Raw genomic sequence first — 25,302 nt, forward strand, 5'->3', positions numbered from 1 at the left:
AAAAGTGAAGTATGTTATCGAAGTTTGAGAAATATTTTTGTTTACCAATTTTCTCATTTATTCTTTTTATCCATGTCCTTATAAAAACTAACTTTTCTCTGCAGATGCATTAGCTCCACTATAAAGATTTTTTTATATCAAAAAACGCCCTTTGCTGTAATTAGAACGAACCAATTAACTTCAATACTTGGTTTCAAATATACATTTTTACTTTCGTTACAATATGTAACTATTCTATCATTTCTCACTTAAATTTTTATTTAACTATGTTTTTAAGGTGACACCATCTTAAACTTTTCCAGAAATCCAGAATTTTTTTTCCCCTTCCCTTAAAAGATAATGGTGTAAAATAAAGTTCTAAAATGATTTTATTAAATTGGAAAATTTAGAGCAACAAAATAGAGTTCTGGAACATGTAGCACATACAAATCTTCAAACAGCCATGTCTTTTTTCCAGAAACCATATTCATCAATCTTATGCGGAAAAAGCTCAGAAACTATTCTCCATGTCTTATGAGATTATAGATAATTGAATTATTTACCAATTAATAATTTTTTTCTTAGCTGTCTCTATATTTAATTTTTTGTACGCTTCCTAAGTTTATTTTGTTTTTATTTTTGCATTAAAAAAAGTTTGTGAAACTTCCAACTAAAAAATTCGAAAATTGAATAACCATATTTTTTTAACCTTATCTCCTCAAGGTCTCAGAAACTATTTTCCGAATTTTTCTTATTATAAGATTTATAGACAATCAAATAATTTACTTCAGAATAGTTTTTTTCCCCTTCGGATATCTCCGTTCTTAAGTTTTTCATGCGATTCAAAAGTTTATTTTATTATTTTTCTTTTTCTTTCCATATTTGATTTTAAAAAATAAAAAGATTATAATTTTGTTTAACTGGAGTAGACCAACTATTCCATCACAGCAATTATTTTTACCTGTGTATCTCATTCCATTCTTGCATTTTTTATGCGATTCGAATGTTTATTAGTTTTTTTTTTATTTTTGAATAAAAAAAAGTTAGATTAAATTGAAAGATCATAGTTTTGCTTAACTAGATTAGACCAACTATTCAATCACTGCATTTATTTTTGCCTATATCGCATTATTTAGTGTATTGTTGAAAAGATTATTTTACTAATTACAAATTTTTTAATAGAATTTGAAATTAACTTTGCTATTAGATGTTCCTCTTGCATTTTTCTAAAGGTATTTCATTTTAATTTAAATAGTTCTTTACGAGTCGAAGTTAGATAATTAGGTTTTTAAGCTCAAAGATCTTCCTGAAAGTGTTTTTATACTCCCTTCCTTTAGCCATTACATAAGCAAATCAGTGTTTAAAAATGTTTTAGCAATATGCTTAATAGTTTTTCTAAGCAAATTTAAAATGCTTAGCAAGTCACGTAAGTCTATTTCAATTTTTTCCCTCCTTGCTTACCGCATACAGCTTCTAAGGAGGCTCAAATCTATCCTTTGGGACTGACATTGGCCGAATGTTAAGTACAGTGTCATAAGAACGCATCCCATTTAAAAAAATAAATAAATAAATAAAAATTCACTGTATTAAGGAATCTTGTTTTTTTGCCAAAAATCACCATTTTAATTTAATTTAAATTTGGAATTCGCTGAATATAATGTTTCCTATTACGTTTTCGCATTTTAGACTGAATTCTGATTAGATTATTAAGTGTACTAATTAATGAATACCTAGGTAATTATTTATGAATACCGAAGTTATAATATAGGAATAATGATTTACATAATGAATATAGAAATATATATGAACAACGTATGTATTTAAAATGTTGAATTAATCATGTATGTATATAGAATTGATTGTGTATGAATAGCGAATTAATTATAGATAAATTAAGATCCAACTCCTGCATCACATAAATTTCAAATCAAACTTTTTTTCTTAAATTTATATCTTAAAACGTAAGTTTTTTTTTTTAAAGAGATTTCGTTCAGTTGTATAAGAAAGACTATCCTCAAAATCTATGCATAAACAAATTTTAGAGAAATTAATATTTGCTTCCAATTTTAGAATTTACTACATCATCAAATCACAAAATAAATCATCAAAACAAGATAGGATTAATAATATGTACACTGATAATTAAAAAAAGTACTACCAAATATAGTAAAATTTCTGTGTTTCTGGTTCCATGGGAACACCAGAAAGTTCGGTAATTTTTACTGAAGCGCTTTGGAAATAATTTTAGTAAAATTAACAATAAGTTATGGTTTTATAATTTGTGATAAAATTTGGTAATTTTATCATGATACCTTAGAGCATGTCATAAATACTATTTAATTGATTAAATTTACTTTTTAATTTTGTATTTTTTTGCTAAATGTGTAGTAATAAGAACTATAATTTTGAAAACCATAATTTCCGGTAAGCCGTTACCATAGGAACGTAAAAATATCAAAATAAAGTTTTAAATACCGTATATTTTAGTTTTTATTACCAGAACTATGGGTTTTTTTTACCACAAATTTCATTACTATACAGTACCAGAATTTTTTCGCCGTGTTACGAATTGTTCAAGTATAAATGCCAAACTGAGAAAGTTAATTATTTTTGTGCAGATGCATTCTAGGTTTTCAAAGTATCTGCAATAAAAAAAGCGATAAATTGTAGATGTAAATTTATTTTCCCATGTTCGAGGTAGGTAGGAATTAATTTTATAACCGGTTTTATTATTATTGTTTTTTATTTAGTATTATTTTTATTTATCATTTGTCATTGAAACATATAAATTGTTGATAGATTACTTTTCAACAGTTTACAACTTTTCTAATAAATGTTAACGCCATGCGTCATCACAAGATTTACTTTTTTTCCTTCGTTATTAAGCAACTTTAATTATATATCTAAAATAAAATATATCCATTGTAAGTGATGCCTTGAAATCTCTTTTATTTAATTCCATTTTTTTTTTCAGTCTTTTGTAATACACATTTCTAAAATACACTCCCCAATCGATTCACCGACCAAATAATTTAGAAATTGTAATTATGATTAAAAAATGAAAAATTCTAAAAGACCTAGAAAGAAAATATTTCTCACACTTGTAATCAATCACCGCCCACGCCTTTTTGAATTATTTCTCTTTGTTGAGAATAGAAAATAGTCGAGATCACGCGAAATCGAATTTCGAAATTCTATATTTTGGCGCTGGGAAAAAAAATCGTTTTGTTCTTTTTGTGAGGATAATTTCACTCGAGAATCTAGATTATCTTAAAGAAAATGAAATCGAACAAAAAGGGGTGTGTAAAGAAAATACGGGATTAGTGCTCTCTTTTGATGTTTGTGGTGCTGAAATTGTACGGTGTTTGAGAAAGCATGTAATTTGTTTCATTGGTTTAAGCTTTCCTGTCGCGACCCCTATCAACCTTTCTTTTTAGAATTTTTATTTATCTTCTTTCTTTTCAAAGACTGACCCCATTCTGTAGAACCAGTTTTTAATAACCTACATCTTTGCCGGTTTCTGTAAAAAGAATAAAACCCTTATGGGAAACGACATTTTATAGATTTTTTTTTTTTCTAATTTACATTTAACATTTTTTTAAAACGTGAAGATATGTTTTTTTTTTTATTTGAAATTTAAGAAAATTTACTNTTTTTTTTTTTTTTTTTTTTTACTATTATTATTTTCATAATATCCGTTTTAATATCCGCTTGTACAAAAGTATTCTTATTTTAATGCTTTTGTAGGCAAAACAAAAATAGAATCCTAAAATTAAGAGTTTATCAATTTTAATTTAAAAAACACATTTTGTTCTTACAGTAAAAAGAGAAACATTTTTTGATTGCTCAAAGCTTTAGCTTATTAAGTCTTAATATAACATTACTTTAGTATTAAACTTAAGGAACGAACTCATTTGAAAACTGTTAAGTATTTATATATAATATTAGTAAAAAATATCAAAGTGTTAAGAAAGAGCTGGGATGGCTCAAGGGCTAAGGCACTGAACTGTCATTGTGAACTGGCATGAAGCTCACCCAGCTTCAGATCGATGGGTATCAACTTATATGGGAAGTAAAAGTGGCCTGTGCGCTGTGCTGACCACAGTGCCACAGTCATGCCGTTGGTCACAAAATTGTGGAGCCTTAACCTCCATGCCCTTACCCTGGCCCACAATAAGCTGTCGGCTTAAATGCTTTAGGAAGTATTTTTCAAGGCAAAAAAAAGAATTTTTTTTAAATAGTTAATTGATAAATTTTTAATTGAATACTTATTCTATGAGCATTTAAAAAAAACTCTTTTAATTGTTCTAGGTTCTTGCTTATTAAGTGTTAATATAACATTGTTCTACAATTGAATTTAAAAACTCAACTCATTTAAAAACTGTTTAATAACGTAGTAAAAGTTTATGTAATGACATTAAAACAAATTTTCGTGAAGCGATTTTTGTATTATCCACTGATCCACTGATGTAAAAGATTGAAATTAAGTTTTTACTTAAAATTGTGTGCGTAAGCTGCACTTCTCAAGGCTATTCATTTTTATTACGATTTAAGTATTTCTAAGTTTACAATCATATTTCCTTTAAGAAATGTGTCTAAACTGATTTGCATTGTTTATCATCCAAACTATAGAAAGTCACCTTATTTGAATTATTTGGATTTTATCTGTACTTTTTTCTTGTCAATTTGCTTTTGACCAATTCTCCTAAATGTTTTATCAGTTATACATTTTCGATTTTAAAGCTTAAGATATATACTTACATAAATGTAAGTGAATGTAATAGAAAGTCACCTTATTTGAATTATTTGGATTGTATCTGTACTTTTTTCTTGTCAATTTGCTTAAAAAGTTTTTGCTCAAATCGTAGCATTTCTGAAAACTCACGCCGCAACAAACTTACTACACTGTTAAAAATTTCTTTCCAAAATTACGGTAAAAGGAACGGCAGCAGTCTGTCCATCCGATTAACCGTAAAGTTTACGGTTGAGAAAAGTTATTTACCTTTACGGATTTAATACTGTTTACAACAAACACGGTTAAAAAACAATGTTAACAAAAATAAACGGTTGTACTACTGTATACACCTAATACGGTTAATTAACCAGGTCTAAAGAATTTAATTTGTTTATAACCGTATAGTTTAATAACAGTAAATATAAAAGTCTATGGTTTAGAAACTATTTACAACATCTCGGGCTAAAGAGATAACTATCATTTATAACAATAAAATAGAATAATTGTTTCATATGGAATGTCACTGAATATGTATGGAATCTTTACGATTTATTTTCTAATTGGAACTAATACAGGTAAAAAAAATTAACATTAAGCCATTTATAAATTTATGAGACTAAAACATTGAATTACGATCAGAAGATGCAAACAGCTTATTAAAACTGTTTAGTAAATTGTTAACTCTATAATATTAGTGACCAAGATTTCAGAAAACAGATTAGGTGCTGAAATAGTTTAAATTTTTCTAAGAAATATGAAAATAGTTCGCAGCTANAAGTGCAATGGCGCTTACTTATCACTTGACACTGCATAAGAACACATGTACTCAAAATTACATTTTTACGAGGGATTCAAACTTAAATACAATATATAATAACATGAAATAATTGATGATGAAATACTTACATTTTGCATCTTAGTCTTGCTCAATGGTGATGGAGATCCCATGCATTCCATCAAAGCTCACGCGATTTGGAATAATATTTATATTTCCATTATCGCATGAGCTTTGAGCTTCTAACGCTTCTCTATGGCGAAAGACCTAGATGGCGCGAATAAATTTACAGTTGTTTTAACGTATTTGGTTAAAATGATCAATCGACGATTTTTTTCACAGTTAACAGTTTGATTACCATATTATTTATGGTGATTTGACTGTTTTGTTTGAATATGGTGAAATAACAATGAAATAAATTGTTATTTAACCATCTTTTCCGAGAAATTTCTAACAGTGTACCCTAACTATGAGAAAGGGTTTCAGATTAATATAAATTTTAAAACTGTTTGCTAATAGTTTATCATATTTTATTCAAAAATAATATTTTAAAATTGATTATGTCCGTCCTATACTATTAAAGAAAACAGTCTTATGAAAGTGCGTTTAAACAGTATGGAGGAAAGCATACTAAATTCTTCAGAAAAAAAAAGTGACATAAATATCATAGTATGTAGCAATTTCATCTTTTTTATTTCTAATTAGTAATATCATGAAACTTTAAATCTGAATATTATAACCTTTATATTTAAAATACTTTTCATTTTCTGTAACAAACCTAAAAGGAAACATTTTTATTTGCTTTTTTTTCTTTTCAGTGAAGGACATTTTGTAATGATGACTGAATTTTCCTTCTCAAACCAAAAACAAAACTAATATTATCCCAATTTTGAAATAAAATACATCGCTCATTGCTTCATTATCAAATATTCTATCTATTATAATATTTAATGCATTTTTTTCCCTGTGAGACATCCTGATGAATAAATTTCCGAATATGAAAATGAAATATGTCATTGTTTGCTTTAATTATCGAATATCCTTTCTATTGTAATCTTTTTTATACATTAAAGTTTTTTTTCTTAAATTTATTAAAGTTTTTTTCTTAAATTTATTAAAGTTTTTTTTCTTAAATTTATTAAAGTTTTTTTTCTTAAATTTATTAAAGTTTTTTTCTTAAATTTATATAGTTTCAACAGTTATAAGAAATGTGTCGTATAAGTAATGTATTTTTTTACATAAAATATTAGCTTTTTTAAAGTTTTATTTATTGTAAGTAACTGTCTTTGTTTTGCTATTTTTTTATATATTTAGATTTTCGAAAAATCTTAATTTATCTACTGAAACTTAATGCATGGTCCAAAATATTTACTTTACAATTTACTTATTTCGTTTAAAATTTTATATCAGGTGCTATACTACGAAATCTAATTTTTATTCCTACTATCTTATTTGAAAAATACTTCGAATATTTTATTCTGATATTACAAAATCTTAACAATTGAAAGGAATTTAGTTTCAATCTTCAAATGACTTTTGTTTTCAGTACAATCTATAAATATTCATAACCATAAAAAATTTAAATAATTTATATTAAAGACTATTATTGCAAAGTAAAAACATTTCTTTAAACAATAATTACGACACATTTTAAGTAAATCTAAAGATAATTTTTTTATAAAAGGAGTTTGCTAAAAATTTAATTAATGAATCACTTATAAAATTAATGTGGGTAAAAGCAATCAGCATCAATGATATATGATACCAATTAAAATATTGCCTTTTATTTTCTAAATGAAGCTATTCATTCATTGCAAATAGAGGATTTTGAAATAGTTTTATTGATTTAAGGATTCGTTTACTTGAATTAAATACTCGCCTTTTATTTTGTGTAATATAATATTTTAAACGCTCCTGTTTTAATAGGTCTTTAGATTTTACTACGAATTAGTTGTTAAAATGTTATTAAGAAGAAAAAAAAAAGCTGACTCATCATTTTTTATTGTATGATTAAGTTAATGCAGAGAAAGATATAATATTACGCGAGTTTAAATAAACGTTTTATTGGATATTATTTAAATAAAAGGGCCTAGAAATTTTTTTTATAATGATCTCAATTATTAAATTTCACCTTTTTTTTAATTTTATAAATTATGTTTAGTTATGAAGAGGAAATAAATAAGAATTTGTACTTTCTTGCTTCCTTGGAATTTTCATTGATTGTTCTTGGAAAGACTTATTCTGTGCTGTGAAACACTGTCAATAATGGTTATTTTATAATGTTAAATAATATCTAAAATCCTTTTAACTTATTATTATTTTTTAAAACTAATTCATTTTGGTGTATACGAATTATCTGAATTTTTTTTCTAGCGTAAATATATTGATGCTAATACTAAAATCTAATTTATTCAGATTTAAGAACATACGGTATAATTACTATTGAATAATTCAGTTTAGAAATAATGGGGATAGTATTTTTTGGTTTAAAACTTCATTTGCTTCAAAAATATATGAATTGGAAATAACAGTCGATATGTTTCAAGCACTTAAAAATCGGCGCCCGTTTTCAAGAATTGTTAATAAGAAAAACAAAAGTGATTTGAAATATAAAACGAATGTTGCCAACAAAATATATTTCTATTCACTTTTGTTTCTTCTCATTTACGTCTGACAAGTCTTGAAAATGGGCGTCTATTTTTGAGCACTTGAAACATGTCGACTGTTATTTCCAATTTATATATTTTTGAAGAGAAAGAAGTTTTCAATCAAATAATATCTTACCGCTTTAGTTCCTTTGGTATTTTTAATTAATAGAGGTATTAAAAATTAATATGCTTCGCTTATGTTAATTTATTTATTATATATATTTTTAAGACATGTATTTCTATAGATTCTACCCTTTGAAGAAGATTTGCTTTTCGTTAAATCTTTTTCCTCTATATTATCAAATATATTTTGTAGATTTTCTTACACTTCTCACACAATTCTATGAATTTTTCAGCCATTTAATTGCTATTCACATATTTCCTCATCGAAAAATTCGATACTAGTTAGTCCCCCTTCTTTATGGAACAGGTTAAAACACGTGTGTTTATTTATCTAATTATCATTATTATTTATTTTTTCATGTTATTTATGTTTTTTTTTTCCACATCGTTTTTATCAAAATTATTCTGTACAGCAAAAGCATGACTTGTGTCATCGTGATTCGAATATATATTTCTTTTTGTTACTTTTTTTATCAAACAATTGTTGTATGTATTTTTGTTTCTTAAATGAAAAATATATACAATGATATTTTTTTCTAATTTTTCATCAGTATTTATGTTTTAAAATAGCCAAATCAATGTAATGATAGTTAATTGAACTGAGTAAATAGTAAAATTTGTGCAATTATTTTTTTCTTCCTGAAAATTGGTTAAATGCATAAAGCTCTTTATGCAAAATATATTTTCTTTATACCAAAATAAAAGTGTCCATATTAACAATGGACATTTTGGTTAAGTTTTATTGAAAATTATTTTTATGCATGTAATGTTTATATTATTTGGTTTTTTTTTTTTTTTTTTNATTTACTGATGATATATTTTTTGGTTTTTTTTTTTTTTTTTTGTAAATAATGTATTGTTGTAATTCTAAAGCCGTTCATACTAATTGTAAATTTTGCAATTTTAATAGTAGCGATTTCTACAATTCGCTACTATTAAAATCAATCCGAGCACTAATTTTTTTTATACAGTTGTTTTACTGTAAAATATTTATATTTTTATTTTTGATACAATTTGTTGGATGATGAAGAAAATTATTCACACTAAAAAAAAACATTAAAAATCTTTTAAAAACAAGTAAAAATTCAATTCAATTTCATTTTTTTTTCCATTTTAAGACTTAACAGAAATTAATAAAACAATTTAAATAAAGTTCCCCCTTCCCATAACAGCAGAAACCTACAAAAATAAGCATAAAAAATAGTTGTTTATTTACTATCTTATAATTGTAAAATATTATGATTTAAAACTTACACATCTATATGTAAGGTGGATGAATATGTATTTCACATGTAAAAATATAACTTAGGGGGCTACAATTGAATTATTTTGTACAATTCCAATTATTCGATCTTTTTTTTCAACCATTTAAAAGATTAAAGAATCGATTAAATTTAATATTGATTTTGCCTCTGTTTTATTTTCCAGGAGGAGATGATGTTCAGCAACTTTGTGAAGCTGGTGAGGAAGAATTTCTTGAAATAATGGCTTTGGTAGGAATGGCCAGTAAGCCATTACATGTTCGGAGGCTACAAAAAGCCCTCCAAGAATGGGTTAGCAACCCGAGTAAGTAAACAAATTTTTCTATTTTTAACAGAATATAATAATAATTTTTTATAAATTAAAACATAATAAATATTTGGACATAATATTTTTTTAAACAAAGGCAGTTTAAAATTTTGAGAACAAGTAAGCTTTAACTTACGTCTTCGTTTTAGTACAAATGATTTTAAAATATTCTTTCGACGTAAAAAGTAGCATCACATAATTTATGAACATTTTTATTTAATTTGATGAAGCTTGATGCTTCTAACTCGCTGTTAAAATGCGATATAGCTTTGTTGTTGATTGTTTTTTTGTTTTTCTTTTTTTTATTTATTGAACTTTATATTCTCTAGTAAAAATCGTTTCAATAATTATGATATTTATTATGAGTTACGTTGACTTTACTTAAATTGAATTTCTAATGGAAATTTCTAGCAAAAAATGTTTATTTGTTAGAAATTTGCAAATTTATTGTCTCGGGATACAGTAAATCTTGTTTGAAAAAAATATTCAGAAAATATGTTATGACGTATCGTATAATTTTTTTTTCTTTTTTGCATTATGTTTTGAAAAAACAAAACATATTAAATATTATAGATAAGACAATTTTCCGTTAAAAGTTTTCAAATCATTTGTTTTGTTTGAAGACTCAGACAGCTTTCCAAATATTCTATTTATAGATAGTTATTAAAAAGAAAAAGAAGAAGCAAAAGAGTTACCTAAATATGCTTCAACCTAGTATAGATTTTGTTATAAACATTTTTATAGTACTTAAGAAGAGCTTATGGAATCAAATTAAGATTTTTTTGATTTAAATTATTTTTAAATTTTTTTATTTACAGAGTTTAATAAATAAATGTTATAGACTAATTTTAAAATATAACTGACCTATTTAAACGCATGTAAGCACACATTTTAACTTGTTATTAAAAAGAAAATTCTATTTTTAAATTCATTTTATTTATAAATATTTATTCTTTTAGTTTATTTAAATATGCAATAATATTAAAAATTATACGCATGTATTATGTTTATATATGGCACAATTTATAACCCAAAATTGAATGTGAACTCTTTATTTTAAAAATCTTCCTAACGAATACAGCGTCATGTAAAAATCTTCGACCAGTAGAGTTAAAAAATAAAATAAAGATTATTTGTCTTTAAAAACATCACAGTTATATGCATCTTTTGAAATATGTATGCATCTTTTTTAAGTTATATGATATAAAACAGTCAACAATTGAAAGAAGTTAAAAATTGAAAGAAGTTAAAAATATATACTAGCCAGAAACTTCAGTATGTCATTGTAATTTGAAAAGTGAAGTATTTATTACCCATAGAAGTTTTTCAACACCATATTAAGTGTTCTGAATCATCTATTTTAATTGTACGTTTTTGATATTCGGGGCCTTTTAAATATTACGTATAGAAATCTGGTGATTTTGTACTCAGCCTGCCTTGTCAGTAAAAATATGCAAATAAAAAAAATCTTCTCCCATGCTTAAATAAGGAAATGGCAGCCCCCTTCCTTATTGGTTTTGCTTTAACTTTGACTTGTAATGTAATATAGTATTCTAGTGTTAGGATTTAATTCTTACAAACTTTGCTTTTCGTTACAACAAAATATACATTTTAATTCATCTTGTAGAACTTAGAGTAGAATTTACTTAAAGTAATATTTTGCTTTCCTTTTGTATTCACTTTACTCTTGTTTTCCGAAACTCTTCTAGCAAATATTTTTCAAATCCCCCCCCCCAATTTGATTTTTATTCCAAATTTACAAATTTCTCTTTTTGCTTTATAAAAATATTTTGGAAATACGAGGACTTTTATGTCTTACGTAAGCATCGCTCATATCCCTCTTCCCCCTTATCAGCAAAAATAAACAAATCATGAAGATTAGATGCAGCCCTTCATTAGATGCATTTGAACAGCCCTTCTGGATTTTTCAAATTTCACCATGTCTGAATCCAAATAACAATATTTCTCATTCAGGATAAAAATAGTAATCTAGTTATAACATTAATATAAATATAGCATTATACGTGTATAAAGTAATGTTTTTACTTATTTTATTTTAATGTCATTGGAAAATGTAGTTAAAATTCGTGTGGTAATAGTGAGTAAATTAGTAGTATTAGTAGTTCGGGTAGTATTAGTAGTTAAAATTCGGGTGGTGCAAAGAAAATTACATGAAATACCATTTTGGTGCATAAAAATATAAAATTAAAAATATCATTTATTTATTTCTAATAAAGAAACGATCGTAAAATAGCATAGTCTTGCAAACACGGAAGTAGAAGTTCAGTTGTTGACATGAGTTTTAAAAACCACGTGTCTTAGAGGTAAAAGGTGGGCTTCTTTGAAATGTGCGCAATGTTGACAGAGGAAGTAGGCGGAGTTAACAGAAGTCATTCAAAATGTCCCTTGTTTGAACTACGACTTAGTATTGGCTTAGGGTCTCGTGATGGGCGGGGTTTCCTGTCATTAAAGAAGAAGGGCCTCATACTGTATTCATGCTCTTTCTCCCCTCCCCGGGTATTCAAAAATGCTTGACTGGTCCCCAATCGATGGGGATTGGACGCTGCTGATGAATTCAAGCATTGAGATTTGTTTTTTCCCACTTAAATTTTTTTTTTAAAAATTAACATTGATTAAAATCGTGCATAATTTTTTTAAAGTTAATGGAGAAAATGAATTATGTATTTTTTTGGCACATAATTTAAATAAATTAAATCGGGTAATAATGAATTACATATTTTTTTCTTTTCACTTACAGAAATGTTTCTATATGTTTTTCAATGCATTTATTTTTCTATTTTCTAAGGAATAGATTAGTTATTCTATATAAATAAAAGGCTTTTATATACCTGTTCATTAACATTTGACTTAATATTTAATTTACGCTCTTTATTTATTTTTTTTAATTTTCGGTGATACTTCTGTATCGTGATCTATAACTCGCCAACTACAATCGCTAGGGTGCTAAGTGAATTTTAAACTTTTAATTAAAAGAAATTAAAAGAAAGATTTGCCCGGGGGGTGGCGAGTTATACCTTTCGAGTTGTTTTCCTTCTGTGATGATTTTTTCTCGCTGGCTGCTACCCGGAAGTTGCCAAGACTTAAGCGATTATTCTGCCTCAGATCACGATATGAAAATCTTTCTAAATCCTTGCCTAGAGGAAGTAGCATAAAAATTTTATATGCATCTGCATGTTCCCAAATTTCATAAACTTAAGTTTTATTTTTATTTTTTATTTTTTTTTTATCGATATATAATATAATATTGCATTATTTTACTAATAATTCATTACGTAACAACAGCTTTATTTGGTATCAAAATGAAAATTATTCATAAAAAATGGTTTGATAATTTCATTAATAAAAATTTTAGAATTTTCATTACTAATTTGATTTATTTCAATTTTATTAATTTTAGTTTTTGTTACTTATGCTGAAATAATTTTTATAAAAATATTATGAAATAGAAAATTAATTTAGTCTGCAAAACATCATGGAAAATTTCTTGTTTTTAATAAAATTGTATTTTTTAACGAAGTATTTACTTTAAAAACACATTTCCGCTCCGTTTAGTTTATTTTTTCTTCTACTCTTATTATTTAATTTTCATTATTTACTGATTATTTATTTTTCTTTTAGCTATGTTCCAAACACCACTAGTTCCAGCTCTGCCGCCCACTCACCCAAACCACCATATGGGTGGAATGGGGGCTGGGGTCACCCGGGCTGGTCTCCAAGGCAATATGAGTCAAGCTCAACCCCCTATGCCTATGAGGCCGAGTCCCCCTATTCCACCAATGCTCACCAACAACGCTCACTCGTCCCCATCACCTGGACACGGGGCACAAAGCGCCAGCGCAGGCGCCAAAGATGTGACTTCCCCTTCTCAGATGCAACATCTTCATCATCAGCAACAACAACAGCATCAGCAACAACATCAGCAGCACCAACAGCATCTTCATCAGCATCAGCAGGCGCAACATCATCAGGCCCATGCTCCTCCGCAATCTTCTACACAGTCCTCCCAACAGCAACAACTGCAGCAGCAACAGCAACAACAGCAGCAGCAACAACAGCAGCCGCCTCCGCCCACCCATAGTCAGTTGCAACAGATGTATTCTCAGTCCCTGCCGCCCGTAAGTAAACATTTTCAATTCTCAACTCAATCGTTTTATTCAAAATAAACGTTAAAGCAATTAACTGCTACAGTTACTAGTCTAAAACTCAGTACAATATAGGACTTTATTCTTAGTACGTAAGGTTATAAATGTGCCTTTCTTGGTTTCAAAATGTTACACAGAAAAACAACCAACTATTCAAATGTAAATAAGTATTCAAGTTTTATAAGCCCAAAATATGTTATGTATTGTTGTTAAAATTTATATCTATATTTAAAACATAAAACATATGTATGAAAATTTATATGAGGCCAAAATATGCCATGTTCGGTTTTAAAAAAAATCTATTTTTATAATTACATAGACTTTAGTGAAGTCATAAGTCCCAGGATAAATATATTAATCGCATGCAAAAATATTTTATACGCGTTTTTTATTAAAAATTCTTGTTTAGTAATGAGATATGAAAATGAATTTTATCACAACGTAATTAAAAGGGAATAATGCCAATGTAATGAAAATTTCAGTACCTTTTTATTTATTTTTTATCTTTACATTTATTTTTTATAAATGTTTTTCTTTATTTAAAATATTTTTCTTAATCATTCTTTATTTAATAAAACGCCTATAAAGCTAGAAATCTAAGGTAGTTGATTGATTTTGCAATATTTTTTTTTTCGAAAATATTGAGTAAAATTTACAGCACGAAAGTTGTGAACTTCTAGGAACAGTGTGGCCAAGCTTATGCTGTAGATGCAGATTCGTAAATCAAATCCCAGGTTATAAAAATGCTTTGTAATGACGTGACTCGTTCCATATTTTGAATGACATATGGCTCTAGACGAAACAAATTGATTTGCTATTTTTATGCCCTGTTTTCATCACATGATTGAATTAAAGATTATATCAATCACACATATAGAATTTTACTCATTTTTAATATGATACTCATTTCATACCATTAATAACTTTTAAGCTCTAAACTATGACATTTTTTAAAAAAGCAAGAGAAGGAAAAGGCATTACGTATATAAATACAATACAATACAAATACAGAATAAATAAGAAAGATTTTAATACTCTTCTCCATATTTTGATCAGTTAACTTTGAATTGAGTTAGATAACAGTTAATTGTTTACGTAAAAATGTTCTATAAACTTCTTTAAAATTAAACGTAATTATTCAGGAAAGTTTTTTTTTTTCCAACTGAAACTCTCTTTAAAAACATGTCGGATTCTCGCCTTAAATAAAATGAAAAATTAAACTTAAACATTAATGATGATGGCTGAATAATTTACTTTATTTATAACCGTCGTTGAACAGCCGACCCAATTTTTGGGTTTACGAATACTAATGCTCAACTACGTAGCCTTGTAATTTTCAACCCAATCCAGAAGACAAAGGGACTCCTGGATCAAGTATAGGGAAAAATTTGCCTTCGTGGACGACTTTTTGATGGAACTAACCCGCATTTGCATTACATGGAGAGGGAGACCACAAAAATCTCCCACGGTTAGCCTGACGGCAAGAGGACTCAAACCCATGATCCGTCTACCACTGAGGATATTTCACGTCAGCACTGTGGTCGGTGCAAGCCGGATGCGGAATTCGTATCGACCAGCCATCGCTGGGATTCGAACCCGGTTCACCTTATTGGAAGGCGAACGCTCTATCCCCTGAGCCATCGCGACTCATGATGGCTAAATAGAAAGAATTTTTTGTCGGTGGGAGGGGGAGATATATAGAGAATAATAGCCACCCATTAAAAGGTTAAGTTTTAAAAATAATCTGGTGCGCTAAATTTGAAATTTTTTTCTAATTAAAATAATAATAATAATATCTACCTTATGCCTATTCAACGCATTAAACCGTACATGATGTTGAGTAGAAATTTTTTTTAAAAAAATTAAATTATAATGATATATTAAGCGCCGCTCTTGAATAAATTTTTCATGTAATCTTAGTTTCAAAGCGCGTATTAAATATACTAATTTGAAATCAATAGAAATCTCTTTTTCATTCACATAATTAATTAGGTCAAAATGTGACTAAAAAATTGTAATTTTAAAAATTAATAACCTTAGTATTTAAGTAGTATCATATATTTTATAACGCGTTAAATGTTCGAATAATGGTTTTGAAATATGGTCGTATAATCACGATAAAATATTGCTTTCACTTTTTATGTCAGCGTCTAAGTTACGCAACTAATAATCACAACTAATATTTTAATTTCAAGAAATTAATCTATCTTAATATAGCCAGACACCTCATACTTATTTTTTTTTCTCTCCTTTTCTTGAAATAAATAGTTCATTCGGCCATTTTTGTATTCTTGATGGGATTAAGGATTTTTTTTGCCCTTGCTGTTTCTTTCTCGCATTATTACCTTTAAGACAGTTTTAAACCATAAGTTCAGTTTGTTGTCCGTAGAACTCACCCCGGTAATTATTTACAGTCTTTCATTGCGCAGAAAGGGATTAAGAGGGATTAATTCTCCCATCCATTAAAAGTGATTTATTTAGAAGACTTAGATTTTTATGGTGTCTTTAACGATTTCGTGAACAAAAGAAATTCGAAGTTTTAAATTGGAATATGTCTGTTTTTTCATATGAGTGAATTATTTATGAAAATATAGTGATATGTATTATTTTTGACGCTTATTAATGTAATATTCTTCTTTCTAATGCCTAAATTACAGCTATGATTAAACGTTTAATTAAAGCAATAATACTTTTTTTTTATTTTTAAATTTATAACAAAGCTGGAAAAGATTAACTTTTTGTTTTTCAAATACTATTTGGTTCTTTTATATCTTGTTTTTAAGTATTTATTTCGTCCTAAGTATGTTTTTTTCCCTCCTTAAATTGGCATCTTGTAAACTGCATTGATTTCGACGTTTTTATCTTTATTTCAGTTCTATATTTCTTCTTATTGTTTTTATTGAAAAAAAGAAAGCACTTTTTTGATTTGTTTTTATTTTTATTAATGTTATTTAAAACTTTAAACAGATGATTTTTATCATAAGCATATTCGTGTTTCTAAATAAAATGAATAATAATAATCAGGTGTGACTTTATTCAAATGGAACCGAAGTCAATATTTTAGAAATGTTGTGAAAAAGCTTAAATATGATATTAATAAACTAAAACAACCAAAGCCACTCTTGAATAAACAGAGATTGTTCACCTCAATTTAACGTCAGATCACAAGCACAAAAATACCTATTGTCATATTTTTTTCTGGAATTTCAAAAGCTTAATTGTCAACGTAGAAATGCTAATATTACTTTAACAATTTTAACATTAAGTAATCATGGGCCAGAAATATCATATAATGTCTCATAGTTTTATGGAGCCTCGTAGTTTAAACTTAAAAATTTTATCGGTAAAAACTTCTTTTTTTATTTTATTATATATTGGGTTGTTCGGGAGGTAATTTCATTTTTTCCGAACAGAGAACTTAATTGTATTTTTCCCCAGCCATCTTCACACTTAAGCTGCATAATCATTAACATATTTTGACAGCTGATATAGCAAGGCTAGCTTGTGAAAAAGTGATTGATTCTGCGCAGTAGTTTTTGATTGGTGGGCATTCAAATATGGATATTGCAGCATTTTCGGCATTTTTTACTTTTATTCTATCGAGAAGGTAAAAATGTTGTTCAAGCAACAAAAAAATTATCCGATTTGTAAGGAGAAGATGTATCGACAGTATGCCAGTATCGAAATTACTAAATTTCGATCCGACAATTTTGATGCACCACATTCTGAAAGGCCAGTTGAAGAAATAATAAAGACATTAATTGATGCAAACTTGCGAATAGCAAACAACTAATGATAGTAAATGATAAGAGATTAAATTTATCGAATTCGACCGCTCATGATTATTTGAAACATCTAAGTTTAATCTCTGAGCTCGATTTATAGGTTCCTCATGTTTTGAAGAGAAAAATTTGTACCGTATGAGGTTTGCTTCTGCTTCTTGGAAGCGCATCATCGCTGGGGACGAAAAATGGGTTATCTACAAAAAATTTTATTATCTCTACAGTATTTTTTAGAGGATAAAACCTTTATTTCAAATGAGGCGGTCAAAAATCCCCTGGATCAGTTTTTTGCCAGCAAAAAACAAAGATTTATGAGCGTTGAATCATGCTACCGCCAGAAAGTATAATTCCATAAAATATTTATTCACTATAAGAAAATCCTCTTTCATTTTGATAAAAAACGGAAACAAATTACTTTTCGAACAATCCAATTTATTTATTTTTAGATGGTGATTGCTTCTTCTTTTTTTATCTTCTTTATTTATTCACTATAAGAAAATCGTCTTTAATTTTGATAAAAAACGAAAACAAATTACTTTTCGAACAATCCAATTTATTTCTTTTTAGATGGTGATTGCTTCTTCTTTTTTTTTTATCATTTTTATGGTTTTGATAATGACTCAAAAGAAACAAAAAATGCAATTTGTATAGTTGTAAAAAGATTTTTTATAGTATTATTTAAAAAATATAGAAGTCGAAATACCTATAATCCTATAAGTGTTTCGAGGATTTTTCGTCTTCTTGTTTTGTTAAACTTATATTAAGTTTCAATTTGAAAATTTTTTTTTTACAAGCAATATCAATAGTAAAATTTCCTATGCCATGAGGCTTTGCGTTAAATGATTGTCTGCTTAGTTTGATTCTTCAATAGTTTCTATTAATAAAAAATTATTGATTTGATTAACGAAATAATTAAAAATTCCTCAAACGTTTTACACAGATGTTTTTTGTTGAACAATTGCATTATTGTGTTTTGAAATATTTATAAATATCTTTTAGTCTAGCTTCCGTTCTTATTTTTTTAAAAATACAACAATTTTTAATAGTAATTTTTAAATTAGAAGAATTTTATTTTGTGCAATCAAAAAGATTTAGTATAAATTTTTGTAGTTGTTATTTTTATCAAATAGAAAATTATACCAAAATATTAATTCACCACACTTCATTGTTTCTCAGACGATATTTTGCCTCATAAAAGGCTGCAGATTCTTAACATAGCTGTGGTTTCTTTCTTCAATTATATCATAATCTCTCTTTTACAGTTCTTTCAGTATCTCAAAAATTGCCAGCATTATTTTGTTTTTAATTTCTGACTGTAATGTGAAAGCATTTTATGCCTCTATTTTAAATATAAATTATGTATTAAATTTAAAAAAGACTTCTCAAATATTGCAATAATTAAATTATTGAAAATTTGCTATCACTTCGTCTAAATAATTTTAATAATACTAATAGTAATAATTTCATCAGTCAAAAAGAGTGATGAAATTATTACTAATGATAAATGTAGAATAAAGTAGACTCAAATAGAAATGTATTTGTTTTACGCAGTTTCCTACTTCTTAAAAATATTTTAAATCTCATACAGCAGTAGTTAACTATAAAGTTTCATTATTTGAAGGATTTTTTTTAAAAAAACAATAAAAATTGTCGATAAATCTAATCATAAAAAGCTTTTATGCTGTATTTTATCACTCCTTCTACAATGCCAAAAAAATTATCAAAAAAATAGATCTTATAGTTATTTCTTCTCTTTTATAGCATTCATTTCTTTTCAATAATTTAAATAAATTAAATTTAATGCGTATATTATACTGAACTTGATTTTATCAAGATATACGAATATTGTATTTAAGACTTGCAAAGAAATATAATGATATCATAAACTTCACAAATTTTAGTTCTTCGTGGAAAAGTAGAATTATTTATTATTTTTGTGATTAAAATAGACTAATAATTATGAATATTTTTTTTTTCATTGGATAAAAAAATTAGTCTCAACTTTATCCTCTATTTTAATAATAGAAAATGTATGTTGTTGGTATAGCTAATTTAACCAGGGTTATATTTGTAAACTATAAATGTGACCAATAAAATTCACAAATTTTAATTCTTTGTGAAAAATTAATTTATTTATTTTATTTTTATATTTAGAATGAACTAATAATTATTAATATAATTTTTTTTCCTTTGATAAAAAAATTAGTATCTTTTTTTACCCTCTCTTTTAATTAAAAAAAAAAAAAAAAAAAAACGTATTTTGTAGGTATGGTTACTTTTAACCACGGTTACACATGTTGACTGTAAATGTCACAAATAAAAATCGCAAATTCTTGTTCTTTTTTGGAAAATTATATTTATTTATTTATTTTTATATTTAAAATAAACTAACATTTATTATTATAACTTTTTTTTTCCTTTAACAGAAATTAGTCTCTTTTTTTACCCCCTCTTTCGATAAAAGGGAACGTTTTTTATTGGTATAGTTACTTTTAACCATGGTTACACATATTAATTGAAAATGTCACAAATAAGATTCAAAAATTCTTGTTCTTTGTGGAAAATTAGATTTGTTTATTTATTTTTTTATTTATTTAAAATAAATTAAAAATTATTAATATAACTTTTTTTCCTTTGTGAAAAAAATTAATCTCTTTTTTACGCTATATTTTAATAATAGGAAACGTCTATTTAGATAGTCAATTTTAGCCACGGTTTTACACATAAACTATAAATATAATTGAAAACCTTTGCGTGCACATGTGTCTGTTACTTTTGTAGCTCGCGCTCTTAAATCGTAGATGCGCTGCGCAAGTAGTTGAAATGTTTTCATTTGCAAGTTACATCACAGTTATGAATGAGTCAGAGACCGAAATAACTTGTTAATAAATAACATGATTGACGGTAGTGCGCCAACAGTTCTGTGGCCACAAGAGCGGATAAATTCTCCTCCCATTTGATAAATCCTGCTCGGCCGGAAAGCCAATCCAGAGTCTCCTCTTTCTAGAGGAGCTAAAAATAGTATCAGAAGCTCCACCCTTCTCTCTTCCTCGTGGGGGATATTTCCGAATAATTGAGGGGTTTTTCCCCTTTACTCTCAGTAATGTTTCGAATCGTGGCGTGCAGTGTATTTTTTTTTTCTTTTGAAATTTTTTTTTTTTAGGCAGTGATATTTTTTTCTATTAAATTCGAGAAACGAAATTTACTTCCGGATTTCTATTTCCTGCACAATAGATGAAACAGTTAAGCTTCGGTTTAAATTTTTTTACTTGCATTTTCTTATATGCATTTTCTTATTTTTCTTAAAAAAATAAAATAATGTATATATTGAAACTTATTTAAGTTACCCATTTTCGCCTAGTGTTATAGCCATAACATTTTTTTTAAAACTTAAATTTTATCTTATTTGTTTATTTTACATAAATCTCGTACATTGAAACATGGGATAGCTATGCAACACAAGTAGATTTAACAGTTTTGCTTGAAAACAATTTTTTTTTTTTCGTTTTCATATTTTATTCAGGACAGAAAATAAACAAAGAAAAAGAAACTTTGCCCCATTTATAATGAAACTTATTAACGTTAAGCGTTTTTGTCAGATGATATTATAATTTTTTTCCTTCATTAACTGTTATAGCTTTTATTTTTTTCCATAATTTGTATAGCGAAATTTACTTCTGGATTGCTATTTGGATCATAACTGACATAGCAGCTTTGAAGTCATATTTTTTCCTGCATTTTCTAATTTTTTTTTTTTTTTTTCTAAACGGAGAAAGAAAGAAAAAAAGATAACTTTTCATGCTAAAACTTGTTATAATTTGCCATTTTCGATCGATTTTAAAGCTATAATAATTTTACTTTTATTAGTTACGCAGATACTTATATTTTATTTGTGCAATTTGTATTACTTTTTAGACGTTAAAATAAAAATAAGTATTAAGAAAATGTAAAACTCAGTTCATTAATATTCAATCTTACCTAGTATTTCACTTCAAAATATTATATCAGAAGACGTTTATCATATAATTAAACAAATTATTATTGCTTATATTTATAATGTTTTTTTATAATTACGACACCATTAAGCTATACCAAATTTAACTATTTCGTTTCTGATTTCCATGAGTTTTTAAAACGGGACCTTTTCAATTCTTAAAATAAAAATAAATAAATAAATAAAAAATTGTGACTACTGATTTTATTTTTATTTATTTTTTTTATTTATGCTGTTTTCTTTTGCATAAAATAAAGTTTATATTGAGTGCTCAATATTGAATATTTTCTTTTTACTATCAAATTTTGAGTTGCATCTCAATCCAAAATGAATCTTAGTCTTTTTCATTCATTAACAGTTGATATTTTTAGTTTTCAAGAATAGTCCAATACAAACATCTCAGTAGCTTTCAATTCAAATTAAATCTTAGACTTTTTCACTCATTAACGTTTGGTATTTTCAATTTTCAAGATCTGTTTTAACTGTCACAATTTAACAATTGAAAAGCTATTTTGCATTGCTTAAAAACAAAATATAAATTTAGAATTTTGTGTCCCATTTCTAAGAGTAATTTTGCTATTAAAATTTTTCAAGGAATTTTCCCGGAATTAAAAGGTAATTGTTTCGGTTTTTTGCAAAAGTACACTTTAAAAATTGTATGTACATTTTACAATCCATAAGTAAAACAACTTTCAAGTTCTTAAAAAAGCTAACAAAACTTTTTCGCAATATTTATTATTTTTTTGTTTATATATTTATTTGTTTTTGACGAAATCTAGTGAGATCGTTTGAAATATGTCATTGAAATTTGAATTTTTTATGAACTTAAAAGAACTATTATTAATATCTTTAAGGAAAAAAAAACATTTAAGTTTTATTCTTTTATCAATAATTGAGCATTTAAAAAAAAATGTAACTGTAAGATGAAAAAAGTTTTTCTTACATTTTCTCTTATTAATCGAATAATACTGTTTATAATTTTCATATGCAGTTGGTAAAAGAAAATGACTAAAAGATTAATAAGATTTTTGTCCTTATGGATTATCTTATTATCAAATGATACTGTATATAGTTTCATTAATTTGATAAAGAATATGACTAAAGATCAATAAGAGTTTTATCCTTATAGCTTATCTTATTAATCCATTGATACTGTTTATAGTTTTTATTCATTTGATAGACGATGTGACTAAAATATCAATCAGATTTTTGTCCTCATGGATTATCTTATTAATCGAATGATACTGTTGATTGCTTTCATTCGTCAAGGAAAAAAATCCTAAAAGGCTGACTCGATTTTTTTTTCTTTCTCTATTATATTTCATTAATCGAATGATACTGTTGAAATTCAGTTATTGTTATTCAGTTGTTGTGTAAAGTTTATTTCAGACATTTTTGAGCGAAAATCCTGGTGATTAAAATCCACCCCGAAGTTTAAGATTTATAATCATCTTTTTTTTAATGCAAAATAAGAATAAATGGCGTAGCGAAACTTCTGCTCTTTTTTAAGTCTTAAAACAGCTGTTACAAATCATTCATCTGTTGTTTTTTGTAATAATCATATTTATCTTCATAATGTTAGGAAAGGAAACATCTGTGCTGAAACTTTATGTCTTTGATTGTATAAAAACTCATTTTCATCGAAAAATCCGTTTAAATGAAATAGCAACCATTTATTAAGTCTGCTGCATACTCTACTAAAATACTTATTTTGTATGTGTGCAGTGATGCAGCTGTTTCTTTTTCTTCTTGCTGCTAATTTATTTTTATGAATGCGATAGTTTTATTTGTTCTGAATCCTTTGGCAGTTTATTTTTTTTTTGTTTCGTTCTGACTTCATTAATTGTAAACATAAGTTATGTTCTTGTGTTTGAAGTAGGATTACGCCTTAAAAGAAATTTTACAGATTAAATCTATATCTTTATAGCTTAAGTCTGGTCAGACAAAAAATTCTTTTCTGGAACTAGTTCATCAGGGACGGGAGAAAAAAGTATTTATTTTTGACTTAGTTGACATAGTTCTATCTACAGTTAAATATTTATACTTTCTCAATTGGAACTTAAGTCATTTCATATATATACTTTCAGAACTTAAATCATTGGTATATTTATACTTTCTAGATTGGGATTTAAGTCATTGATTACTAACATTATATTTCAGACTAATATATTTCTTGTTAATTTTTCTATTAACTCCTGATGAAATAGCGTTGCTTCGTATCTATTTTACGTTTTTGTATTAGTTTTAACTAGTGGGAATTCAATCTCTTATTGCTTATTGATTAATTCTCCTTGTAATTCACTTGAAATTTTTTTTATTAATAATTCCACTTTTATAAGAAAGATTATATATTTTTAACTGTACTGCAGTTACATATATACATACTTTCTGAATTGAAACTTCATAGTCATTAGTTTAATTATTTATATATCAAAACGAATCATTGATATTCTGATGGGTTTTCCATTATTCTTGGTGATATAGCTTCTATTGGTATTCTGATGATGTGGCATCCGTTGTACATTTTGTTAATCGAATTTTATTTTAAGGATTGGTATTTTAATTATGTCATAGTTCCTTAAGTCATTTAATTTTTTTTTTAATTCACGTTGTTTTCTGTTTACAGTCGCTAACGCTTAAAAATCGTAGAAAGGGCTCTGAATTCCTATAAGACCCAAGGAATCAACCTAGACGCGAGGAAAAATTTTCAGATTTCAAGAAATTAAATTAATTTTTATATAAAATTCTTAAATTGATATTTTTTTTCCACACATAAAAATTAGTCAAATCATATTTCTTATGATATTTGAAGCCAGTTCTTTTTACGAAACATTCTAAAAACCAGTAAAATATTAAGTAATAATTTATAATAATAATTTAAAAAAGTAGTTTACATGATTTGCGATGTCGATAGCTTACAGACAGTCTCTTGATAGTGGTCGATCTAAGATTTTGAGCTTTCATTACAAGCCTCAGCTCATTAAAAACATGTAAACAAATAGTAAAAAGATAAAAGACAATAGACATACGACAAGATGAACTTTACGTCAGTTATAAATCATATAGATTAAATAAGACGTTTTGTTAAGTTGGGAGTTGACTATATAGGTAGTCCTAAATCTGGTATTGTATTTTTCTTTTCTCCATAATTTTTATACACATAGAATGAAATAATTTAAGAACTGATTAACCTTGGGGAAAATATTAAAGGGTTCTAGCATATCTTTCTTCCTTAGTCTGCCTTTTTATTGGTATGTATATGCACTTTTATGATTTAAAAAGAAGGGTGTTCTAAATTTTTTTACAAGCATGCCACGGAAAGATATGTTTATTAAAGTTAATAATCGATTCTAAAAAATAATGGTTCGTAAAATAATTGAATGTATCTTCTGAAAGTTTTGTTTTTCATCATTTCCTACTGTTCACTTTCAAGAATATTTTTCTATGCACTTCTCTTTGATTCTTTCGAATGTCTGTTATGTTTTAAATTGGAGTGAATTTATGATATCGTTTATTTCAAAATATTATAAATTA

The 25,302-nt window shown here is 26.5% G+C and overlaps 1 protein-coding gene across 1 annotated transcript in view; it reads left to right on the plus strand.

The window, feature by feature from the left end:
• LOC107450919 (NGFI-A-binding protein homolog) overlaps positions 1 to 25,302 on the plus strand; it is a gene marked incomplete at its 3' end in the record, with an annotated part of 240,314 nt that overhangs the window by 197,652 nt on the left and 17,360 nt on the right. The window contains 2 exon segments of the mRNA XM_071187826.1: positions 9,689 to 9,826; positions 13,469 to 13,965. Coding sequence (XP_071043927.1) covers positions 9,689 to 9,826; positions 13,469 to 13,965 — 635 coding nt within the window.

This window comes from Parasteatoda tepidariorum, chromosome X1, assembly GCF_043381705.1.
Source record: "Parasteatoda tepidariorum isolate YZ-2023 chromosome X1, CAS_Ptep_4.0, whole genome shotgun sequence".
In the NCBI taxonomy this organism is placed as follows: domain Eukaryota; kingdom Metazoa; phylum Arthropoda; class Arachnida; order Araneae; family Theridiidae; genus Parasteatoda; species Parasteatoda tepidariorum.